Source organism: Mercenaria mercenaria, chromosome 12, assembly GCF_021730395.1.
Source record: "Mercenaria mercenaria strain notata chromosome 12, MADL_Memer_1, whole genome shotgun sequence".
NCBI lineage: Eukaryota > Metazoa > Mollusca > Bivalvia > Venerida > Veneridae > Mercenaria > Mercenaria mercenaria.
The window spans coordinates 25,022,574-25,035,179 of NC_069372.1; the positions used below are offsets into that span (position 1 = coordinate 25,022,574).

Sequence of the window (12,606 nt, forward strand, 5' to 3'; positions counted from 1 at the left end):
TTAATCATCGAAATTGCAATTTTTGAAAATATACGGAAGTTGTATAAGTGTCATGCATTTTATACAGCAGTGACCAAATATTGTGCGCATGCGTCATGGAAATAACAGAATCGATATGGCACTTCCAGGAATACCAATATCGCACGGAATACACGTACGATATGAGTTTAAGCGACGTGACATTGTATTCCGATATTTCTTATTGCAAACTGCAATTTCTTTTAAACAATTTTCAGTGTATTTTAGTTTTCATCCTATATTTAATTTCGTCTGGAGTTAATATGATATAATGTTGACTGCTTTTTTTAAAAATGTGAGAAAAAGAAAACAATTTTACATTTAATATATATTGTCAGTGTGTTAAAAATTGTTCGAATCGTTTCTAGACACACTTAATATTCTGAGCCCGTAAAAATCAAGTTTTTGAACAAATTGAATGTGGAAAAACGAGGTTATTGCTCTGCTAAATTATTGAATGTTGATGAGACTACTAAATCACGTGTAAAATTTTATCAATTTTTACCTATAAAAGATAATATAAACATTTGCACCGAAAGTTTCGTGCCGGTTCGAACCGTGATACCGAGTACGCTACTGTGGCGCCATTTTTAGCCGCTTGTTTCAATCAGCCGAGCGTTGTGAACACCGAACGTGACACATAACGCCACACTGTCTAAGAACATATTCTCCCAAGCACCGCCCACTAATCAAGTACGTCCCTACTTTATACATATAGCGTTCATTAGCTTGATTATATTCTTGTGTGCTAATTTCATGTCAAATTAACCGATGTCGCAACCACTTGTTAAATAATTTTGTAATTGATACGTATTTGTGATTCGTGTAACAAGGAGTTGTGTTTTTTTCTGTTCGGTTGCACGGCTGTACATTTTTTTCAATAATGGGATATTTTTAAGTTTGAAACATAAGTGGAATTATAAGATCTCATTTTGAGCGATAATTACTTAATTCATATTGCAGCAAAGTGATTTATATTCTTGGAATTTATTTATTCATACAATTATTTATAGAATGGACTGGTAGGTACCAACAAAACTATTATACTCTATGTTATATTAAGATTTGAGCAATAAGTGCATTAACATATATACTTTTAAATGATGGACAATAACATTTAAAAGCAGGCTTGAGTCATATAATTTATAACTATTAGAATAAAGGTAATTTGTTTATTTTAGTATGAGAATACAAAGTATATATTTTACAGCAAATATTGTGGCTTCGTTATGAATGTATTTCATTATGTTAAGAACTGCATATTCCGGCGAGATAATTTTTCTTTGGAAAGCTAATAGTACTAATTTTTCATTTTTTTTGGCAAACCAAACAAGACAATACATATATAATACAATGACAACATATTGATAAAAGTATTATTTCTCGTTACTGATACAGCGAAATACGGTAGTGTACAATATTTTGTAAGTCCCGCCTTCCCAATCCGCCTACTTTTATCTCTATTGGTTATGAATTGAACTTCGCTGACAGTTTGACAACATTTTACGACTATCTGACAAGACAGAACTCTTAACATTGTGATTGATAGCGCGAGACTATTTGCATATTCAAATTAGGTCCCGCCCAATCGCCACATTGATTGGCCAACAACTGTCGATCGACCAACCGCATGAAAGCCAATTAGTGTCGAATTACAAGAAAACAAATATGCTAATCGCAGAGTGTTAGAGTAGCGCTTCAGAAAATAACGCAAATTCTATCTCGTCTTTAAAGATAGCATACATGTTTTGTGAATTCTGTGTTCTCTGTATTTGATGTAGGTGTGGTTGGGAAGAGACACTTATAACGGATTATAAACTTACTGGACTATACGTGTTCAAAAATATTTTAAGGTTTATAAACGCGTGACGTTTAATATATATTTGACGGACTTATTTATTTACAATTTATGAAACATTAGATGTGTTATATTTAAACATTTATTGTTTTGTGACTGCAAGACTTAGCATTGCTGTTTTATATCTAGGACATCATATATGAAATTCTTACCTGTTACTAATGATTTTCCCAGGGAGTAACCCGGAATCAAGCCAAATGGCTTATAATCCATTTTTACTTCACAGGCCGTCGGACTACAGTGGCATGAACTCATTGCTGGCTGCTCAAGCCAACTATCTTCCAGGGCTGGCTGGATTTCAGCACCCGGGACTTGCAAGTTCGATTCTCCCAAAACTTCAACAGAGCATGGGCAGGTCCCCGATCACACCTGCGGACTTACTAGGACCTTACCAACATCTGAGACCGATAAGGAGTCTCGAGCCTCCAGAGTCCGAGGTTCAGGATGACCCTAAAGTAGAACTTGAAGGCAAAGATTTGTGGGAACAATTTAATACATTAGGAACTGAAATGGTTATTACAAAGTCTGGCAGGTAAGAATTTAGTCATACTTTATTTTACCAATCAAACATTACTTATTTAACATGTATAATAATTATGAAATGACAAATAGTACTTGTACACTTGTAAAATATTTATTTCTTTTAATATCAATGAAGTTTTTCAGCTTATAAGGTGCACACAAAATTAACAAATTTATCTTATTACAAAAACATGAAAGGAAAATAACAAAATGTTTGTACTTTCAGAAAGGCATGTGTGCATCTTATACATATGACGCAAGCATACTTAAGGAAAAAGTCACCATTTCTTTACAAACTGTCTTGAACTAATTAAGTTTTTACAATAGGTAACCGGGTTAAAATCAAATTCATTAAGAACTAAAAGACCCCTATTTTAGTAAAAAACAGAAAAGGCAATTTTGAAAGCAACCAGATGAAAGGATCATTGTTTCGTATTTGTTTACCCTGTAAAATAAAGTAAAGCACATAAGTAAAGAAATGAATAAGTAAGTAAGTAACTTTTTAAGTTTAAAAAAGTAAAATGATATTTATTTTATTATTTCCATTACAGACTGAAAAAAATGTTAAGTATTTTGAATGTATAAAATCACTTCCCTTTTCTTCAAAAGGTTATTTAATGAAAGTATATATGTTGTTTTTATGATTTTATTCATATGAAGAACTGACAACCTCTTATGAGCACATTTTTTTAAATATATATATTGTTACATTTTTAAAATGCCCCACCAACACCACTCTACTTGGAATTGAATACAACTGTTGTTGTTTTTATTATTTCATGGCATTTAGTTATTGATGAATCCAATTTACACTGGCTTAATGCTTCAAAAAATATTAAAAATCATACAAATATGGAAACAAAATGAATTCCTGGGTCAAAGTGTTGGCAATGCATGCTTTAATAATTTATCTCTAAATACAGAGACAAATAAAAGGACGAATATAATTTTATGTTTGTTGAAAATAAAGCCGACACTCTACATCAATACAAAATATGAATAAACCATAACAACAGGTCAAGCGATCTTTTGCATTTCTTTCAGCCTTCTATAAGAACTTCTTTTCAACATAATTAGTGTTCTGGCATTTACTCTATGGAAAATTCTTTTGTTTTTTAAACAGAATTCTCAAAAATAATTGTATTGTTTCTGCTACTTCTTATGTTGAAAAAGAAAACAAAAAACAGTCATCCGCTGTTTCAAAACTACATGTTTATGCAATGACTTAACTAAGGAGTACACGCTTTCAAGCGAAAAAAAAAAGACAAAAAAAAAACAACAAGTAAAACAAATGTAATAAAATAACGACTGTGAAAGCATATAAAGAATTCATGATCAGAGAGTGTATTTCAAACGCCAAATACATCATGTGTATCAAAGATTTCTATCAAATAATTTTAACGTCAAAGCATTAGTATTTTCACACATTTATTTTGTCATTGCTTCAGATTAAACTTCTCGCGACCACCAAAGCAGTATTTTAGTCCCAGTCGAAAGGTTTCTAATTCTGAGATAGTTACTGATAAGCCATTTAGGCAGACCCCTGTCTGTCGCCCTTACTCTCTCTGTTCCTTTCCGCCACAGACGCCGAATAAACATTAAATAATGATCTAGCGCCGTTTCTCAACACTTTCGCACCTCTGTGAAGATATTTCTCTTTAAATGTTTTATATGATTTAATCGTAAGCCATCAAAATATACATATCTAAATTAAAAACATATTCACGGTATCGCACGAATGCTTAGCTGCTCGCCAAAGTGTCGGTTTTCGAAGCTGCGGAAAGCCTGTTAGCGCCGCTCTATCTCAGGGAGTATCTTGTAGAATCAGCCTAACGCATTAAAGGCAATTTAAAAACACTAAACTGAATGCTGATCTTGTCTAATCCCAACAAGACTTTTCGAGACGGATTTGCTGTTATTTTGATATTGTGTATTTTCGAGATGTTTGATGAATATATGTAAAATTCTTGGCGCGGATATGCTTATGTAAATTGCATAAAATCTCGGCCTTTCATGGGAATTTCTTAAAAGTTACACAATAATTTCAACTGATGAGAAAAAGTATAATTCCCCCAAATTTTAAATTCCAATACTAGTAATTCATTTATAGTTTATGATTAGAGTAAAAAGGACTTTCTATGATTTCTTTATTTAACTTCGTTTCTATAGGGATAAATAAATCGGACATTTATTGAGCTGTTTGATGTCTTTGATAAGAAAAAAAATTTGGCAAGACTTTGTATATAGAAAATAACTCCATCATTTCTCACAATATCGAAATGTCGAAATAGTAAAATTGTATCATTGAGCCTACGAAAATAAATATATAATAGATGGCTCATTTATGACTTCCTGCTTGTTAATGATGATTTTCAATAAATTACAATATCAAAACAGGAGCACGATTAACCTTAAAAAAATGACTGACTATTATCAGTGAAAGGAGAATGAAAACAACTAATTTTTTTATAATCAAGGAAGGCATTATCCCCAGCACCGTGCCCTATCTGATAAGAGGGCAGCCCTTTCTTATTTCTCCCTAAACCCCGTCAGCTAAATGTGATGGGGGGATTGATTAGGAATTTTCGCAACATCAAAAGAATCGTTCGCGTAATTCAGAACGTGGATTCTAAACGATGAATGATACTATCGAAATAATGCTCGATTTCACACCTTTTTAAATATATGCACTGTTCTTGTTAATCGAACATGTGGTTCCATTTTTCGACATGCTGTGCTTATGAAAATGTGCGGGTAAAATGTAATCAAACACATCTTAGAACCATAAAAATATCACTTAATTTTCAAGACTGTTAGACTTTTAAAAATCACGTCTCCATTTTTTCTGTCTTCAGATGGAACTCACAACAAGATGTGTTTTTTTTCTATGCAAATGAATTAAAATCAAATTAATAACGGTGTTTCTTCTTTTTGCAATGTGTACAGAAAAAAAATCAATTAACATCCCATATAGATGGTCTGTGATGAAATAAATCAAATGAAATTTTTTATGAATAAAAGAAAATCGAAAATAAAGAAAGAGAAAAAGTAAGAATGAAAGAGGATCATAGTTATGTTGGTTTACTGGACTATTTATACCAAATATCTCATTATTAACGAGTGAGTGCCACCATCTACAGTGTAAAACTATTTATCTTACAAAATAATACCTATTAGCTAACTATAGATAAGTATTTCAATACTTATAAATACACGATTAATTACGGTAATTTGCGTTTAACCAAAAGTAACGCCAAGTTTTACAGCACGTTAAACACGAGGCGACAAATGGATGGAATTTTGCAAATTTTACGCAAGAAATAAAAAAGAGAGTGGCATTGTTTTTGTTAGCAATTATAGAATAGCATTAAAGCGGATTTACCGACTTTAAATTTACAGGGTGCCCGTCGCGACGAGATTTTTTACCGCGACTAGAAAATACCAAGATTTAAAAACAACGATTATATGATTAAAAACAGAACAAAAAACACACGTACAGGCATGTCGTATAAAATAGTTGCATCTTATTATTTTTACCAGCCCAGAACAAGAAAGAACTGTTTTCTTTCTTTTTAATGTGCTCTTCTTTTAATTATGTCCTCTGTTATGCTATTGACTAAGCAGTTTGTGCAATATATGTTTATGTTAATGAGAATTAGAATTATGACAGTTCTGTTCAGTTTATAAAAAAAATCCGTGCCACATTCAAACATAAAAGGAATTGCCCATTGTATTCTATTAGGTCATAAGGTCCTCATGGCATCTTGATATCTAAAAAGTGGCTATTTTCCCAGAAAAATAATGCCACATTTATTGGTCTTATTAAGTCAAGCGCTATTGTGCAGTCACTTAAACTGCCGAATTTACCATTTAGCAGTTTATATTGTATACCAAAATTGCACTTGTTCGCTATAAATTAATTACGAAGTCTGAGGTATCAGCACGAAATAAACGCTCACTATTTATTCATTAATTATCATTAATTATGTATGCAAATAAATTGCGACGACTGCAGTTTAATAGTGGTAGTAAATTCACATAATTAAGCCCCACTCAAGATTTCTGGCACCTCAAAGTATAATATCTTACAAATACGCTACATTTTCTGTACATTAATGTCTCGAATTTAAGGCAAAGTCCTACATATGAAAATACTGATTTGAATAATGATATGGAAATATTTTGAACATTAACTTCTCCCGTAAAGCAACACTTAATTTTGTAAGACAGTAACAGTTAATGCTGAAATATTTAAACTCGGAAATCATTGTTTTATGAGAACATGTAGTCAATATTAAATTCAAACTACCATTAATAATTACTTTATGCAACTTATTAACATACATTGCAGTTTTTCATATTTTTTCTTTTTTTTCTGTGCATTCCTTAAAAGCCCGGTTAGCTCTAAAACCAAAACCCCTTATCTGTTTTCACTGTCACTAATATTGGTATCATTTCGGATTAAGCACTGATCCCTTGATATAAAACAGATAAATTTGTTACAGAAATCCCTTAATTTTAATTCGGAGTTGCTCGGTTGTTATCAATGACACGAATTAGACCAGCCCAAAATGACACGATTTTTGCTAATTCATTGTACACAGTCTGCAAATTTTATAGACTGGAAACAGTAAATAAAATCGCACATAAATCTGTCTTATCAGCAAGTCGGATTCTGTTCAATTCATTAGAGATTTACTCAAATCAAATCACATTAAAATTATGTAACTCCGCAGCATGAGTTGCGGATCTGTTTAAACTTTTCTAATACGAGTAATTCTTACTCGTTTGCAAATCTTATGACACCGTCTAAACTTAACAACGAGTTAAATCAAATGAAATACTTTTGAAATTTTTAATATTCAAATGAAAAAGAAATAGAAATTCTTTTATATATTTTGTTTTGTTTTTTTTTTTTGTTATTCTGCAAAGCTTCATCTTTCCAAAGAAGTTTTTAACTGACATTGCAGGTTCTATCTCCTTTTATCAACTTCCTTTTATGGCATTAACGCTGATTAAGTAAATGTGGATAGAAAAAAATACACTTTATCTGATAAATATTTGCCGTCTGTATATACTTTGTAGCTTGTCGTTATCTACTTTTTACATACGACAGTATTTCTAGTCTGCGTCTCGAGACAGTGAAATAAATATCATATCTCGGTTTCTGTCATTCACAGAGAAGTTCAAAGACTAAAATACACACCTTATATGTACATTAGGATTATTTATCTAGTCTTAAATGGACTACTTTTCCCCGTAGTGTAAGAATCTGCACGCTAAAACAAAGAATATTCAAACAAGAAACACTTTCATGACGTTTCGTAGTGTCACATATTAATTATTTGAAGTGGGCTTTAAGACGCCTATGTTTATTTAGAAAACGCATACGAGTCCTGAGTTTTAATAGATCTAAATAAGCAGACGATATGTCAACAACTTAAATCACGGCGAAGGGCGGAGGGAGAGAAAACTACTTAACGAAAACATTAGCAGACGACAAAAATATCCTGGTGAAAATGATGTTGTGGTAACTGCTAAGTAATTAATAAATCATTCACCTGTGTTTTAAGCTTTTAATTGCACTGTCCACTTAATTCATATATAAAGCACAAAATGAAACGCTCAAAATTAACAATTTGAACCTAGACATACGACGAACATCAAAATTACATTATCGTAAACACGAATTTGCGTCAGAAACACTGTCGCAAAAAATATGTAAAGTTGTAAAGTCAGAATGTTACAAAATTTACTCCTACAAATCAGACCATTTTCTTTCATTGCAGACGAATGTTCCCGCCATATAAAGTGCGTGTGACTGGTTTGGACAAACGCGCCAAGTACATTCTGCTCATGGATACCGTTGCAGTCGACGACTGCCGATATAAGTTTCATAATTCAAGATGGATGGTCGCCGGAAAAGCGGATCCGGAAATGCCAAAGCGGATGTACATCCATCCAGACTCTCCAAGCACAGGAGAGCAATGGATGCAGAAAGTCGTGTCGTTCCATAAACTGAAGCTCACCAACAACATCTCGGACAAACATGGCTTCGTAAGTGTCAGTATCAAACCGTTTTAGGCATAAGGGGCTCTAACTGCTTTTCTCATGGATCTGGACTCTCTTTTCTTTCAAAAATTCATTTCCGGTCAGGTCTTAACCATTTTTTAAAAAATGTTCTCAATATTTAAGACATATTGAAACCACGACGCTCAAACCAAGTTTATTTCGATTTTTTTTTCTAGAAATGGTTTCATAACCAGTGTACACATTTCCGTACAAAATCTTTAGAGCCTCTGAAAAATTGTTTAACTTTAGATAAACTATGTATTGTATAAAAATTAATTATCTTCATATACATGAGGTATGAACGTCTCTATTGTAATTTGTGTATAATTGTACGTTTATGGCAGTTTGTATTTCAACATAGACTTGATAATTTTTTTAATCGTGTCATATACGGAGAAATTCAAGTGTTTCAAAGTAATAAATTTCCAGCCCGACTAACGGCGCCATTTTGAACGGCCATAATGTCGTTTGGTAAAGAAGTGAGATTGTAAATTATTCAACTAACGGTAGCTGTGTATCCATGTAGTATATGCGTTCCAGCAGTATACTAATGGATGGCACTTGAAATCTAATTTCATGTAATTGCTACGAAAGACATATTGTCTGTAACTCGGAGGAAGTAAGAAGCAATCCTACAGATGAAGGGTTTCGAGATTAGTACTCTTCACAGTTGACACTCTTGAAAAAAGCACGAATCAAGATACAGTGTTTGTATCGTCTGCTGAGAATTTCAGCTCTCTTATACTGTAATTTCTTTTTATGTTAATTGTTCATAAGACCTCGTCTGACAAATAATTCGCCTTACTAATCAAATGATAATTATGCTACATACCGTGTAGGAAAAAATATACTGATGATTTCTTTGGGAAGGAAAAAGCTTGTAAGAGAATTGAAGATATAAGGTATTTTTTTCTTCTATGTAAAAGTACTTGTGGGAAGAATGGAAGAATAACAACATAAATTAAATGGCAATTGTAAAAGTGTTGTTATTACATCGGCATACGACTCTGAAGCATCTGGAACCGAAATTACAAGGTAAAACACTTGTAATCTGCTTGTCGCGTTCCAACCCCGTGACTCTTCATTCAGGAGGTATAAAAGAAACACGTTGCAAGCAGCTGGTGGACCTTGATTTGTGATTATCACTAAAATAATAACGACTACTCCTGTAAAATAATTATCGTTGTCGTTGTCATCGAACTGAATAGAAAACATTTATTGTGATTATCAGATTACTGCAAAAGCCAGCTGCCTATTGTATAAACTCGTGTTTTCTATTAGTGTAATATAAAAATATAACAAGCATAATTTATACGTTCTTGAAAAAAAAAAGATACTTCGCCTGAAGAGCGATAATTTGTTAAATCACCAACAAAGCTGAAAAAAGTAGCACACGTATGGATAGGTGTAAAATATCAAGCCTTGTTTTTTGCCTGTATCCTGAAGCTCGAGTCGGTGCCTTTGATGTCAATGAGAGTTCATTTGTCATGTTATGTAAACTGTTATGAAAAACTAAGATACACCTTTTCAACTTCTTGCACCGTGAATGCATTATGATGAGCTACAGTTCATAGGCAGTTGTATATTGATATGTTTAGAGAAAGAATTAAATAATAAAGACGAAAAAAGGATATATTCCTACTGTCTTTGAATTACTTAACTTTGCAGTTCATTTACTCTCTAACAAGGAAGTATAAAGACACTGGAGTTTCTTTTTTGCAGTTTCTTTAAGAATTTACGTGCAGTAAATGCTATGGAGTGAAATCTTGTTTACTTTATAAAGTTTGAAATGTTTAGCACGTAAAATGTCCTTTGAAACAATAACTTGTTTTTCCAATGAGTAGCGATGCGACCCGTTCGCTCAATCCTTCAAAAATAGACAATGCATAATAACTCAAAAATCCATTTTCGGAGTATCATTTTTTTTCAGTTTTGTGCGTAAATGTGTTTTGAAATATCCTTTACCACCGAATGTATTATGTTTCCAAACTTTACCTTATACTCTCGGTCGTGAATAGAAAAGAACGGTTTAAAGAAAACTGTAATAAAGACTATTTGGAAATTGAACCGAAAAACTTAAGATAAGATCGGCGAAGGTGAATTTGATAATAGCTAAAATGTGTGAAAGTACAAAACGTATGTCAAATTATTTCAATGGAAATTATGAATTTAAACAGTCTTGCTCTTACAATGTTTCCTAAAATTTACAGCTTTATTTAGTATGACACGCTAGAATATTTGTGAAAATTGGAAGTCAACATGCAATTTGAACTTTTGGTTAATTTCTTTTTTTGTTCAATTTGAAGTTTTAAGCAAATTGAAACACGTAGAGTGTGCTAAAATATTTTATGAAATAAATTATATTTCGAAAAGCAAAGTGATATCCCCTCCATTGCGTATAAAGTGAGACGAAATTATTAAGGTTGTCATTGAATACATTATGCATATCTATTTAACACAATACCATTTTGAGTACAAATATGGTTACACAGTGATATTACCCGCAAAAATCTATTTTTTTATAATACAGAACTTTTCCCTGAGAAATATCAACAACAAGAACATTGTTGCATAATAAATTTATTAATATATTGTGTAACAAAACAAAATAAATACTTTTCTTCGTATACAGAAAGCAAAATCTCACAAAATTAATATTTCGTTTAAAATGTGCGAAATCCATAACGTTAAGAACTGTCCTTGTGAAGTGGTCTATTCGTGATAGGAAACTATTTATATGTTAAGATAAAACGCATGTTATAATGTCACTCGGTACAATTATTAGTTGTATTTTAAACTGCAAGGCCGTATCCTTTACACTTGGGTTGGCCCCTTAACATAATCTGGGCTGAAAGTCGGACCACGTTTTACCTTGATTTTAATGTGGAAATAATACACATTTTGTAGTGAAAAATAATTTTACTGTTTGAGTCTGAAAAAAGGTACGGCATCTGTCTACATTTTTATACTTAGTTTGTGAAACAAATATTTATCTTATATATTCATGACATTTTATAGGTATATATTCCTAGACTAAAACCAGTGTGCAGTTTTGAAAAAAAAAAAAGAGTAAAAAACTATTGTATGAAAAGGAATATATGCATCGAATAAAACTCTACAACTCTTAGATAGCGTAGCATTTATTAATTATAAACCTTTTCTCTAAAAATGATATAAAAAAACCCAGTTAACTCTGTGAATTTCGACCTGCACAAGTATGTCCTTAATATTGCGCTTTCAACATTTCTTTTTAAAGCTTGGTATCTCTTTTGATTTTTTTTCTAGTTTTGACTAGATTTGAACACAACCGCACTATTAATTATGGCAAAGTGCAACTGTCTTTTGTGCCAAAAAGGATCGACTTGAAACGAAAAGGGTGTAAACAAGAAAATATCAGAACAGCACAGCTATTGAAATATTTGTAATCGTAAAAGAAAAAAATGAAACATTTAAACTAAGTGGGGGATAATACAGGCTTGCTTTTAAGTGTTATGTAATGCGTTTTTAATTACACTGGCGACACGATTAATCCTTCAAAGTGATAATTCTTACATATTAAAGATAATAAAGATTTTTATGCTTTATGTTTGACTGGGAAAAACAGAACTTATGTCTGATCGCTAATGGAGAGAAACTATGATTTAAAAACTAAAGATATACAGACTTCGGCTTCAAAGATATATTCAGATGAAAACTGTATTCAAAAAAACACTTCTGTAAAACTTTTTTTTTGCATTTTCATTTGGAGAAATTGATTTGAATATATATTTTGTTACACATGAAGTTTTTATTTCATAGAAAATAATAATTTTATCACCACAGATTAAAGAGATATACAATAAACATGCAAATATGTTATAATAATTCTTAATGAAATCATTAATTGCAAATGAATCTATGGGTTTCTTGGTGTATATAATTAACAGTGTAACTGGATCCTCAATGAAGATGATTCATCCAATTAGAATACATAATATTCTTCTGTTGAAGCTAATTTTATCAAATGAAAACAGAAATATTGTCTGAAATAACGTGAAAAGTACATCTCTTCGGTGAGAAACGAACATAGTCAATTTTATACATATTAAATATTCAAATTTTTTCTTTGTATACAATAGTCTCATAAATTCATAATA

At 31.8% G+C, this 12,606-nt stretch overlaps 1 protein-coding gene across 4 annotated transcripts in view; it reads left to right on the top strand.

The window, feature by feature from the left end:
- The window catches only part of LOC123533954 (T-box transcription factor TBX2-like), a 71,833-nt gene that overhangs the window by 45,070 nt on the left and 14,157 nt on the right, over positions 1–12,606 (top strand). The window contains exons 1-3 of one of the 4 annotated variants that reach the window (XM_045315952.2): positions 784–1,040; positions 2,103–2,408; positions 8,188–8,461. In XM_045315952.2, the coding sequence (XP_045171887.2) occupies positions 1,033–1,040; positions 2,103–2,408; positions 8,188–8,461 (588 nt within the window). In that variant the 5' untranslated portion in view covers positions 784–1,032. Of the gene's footprint in view, positions 1–783; positions 1,041–1,710; positions 2,409–8,187; positions 8,462–12,606 lie in introns of those variants that run through there. The other 3 variants (XM_045315950.2, XM_045315948.2, XM_045315949.2) reach the window with 3 other exon arrangements.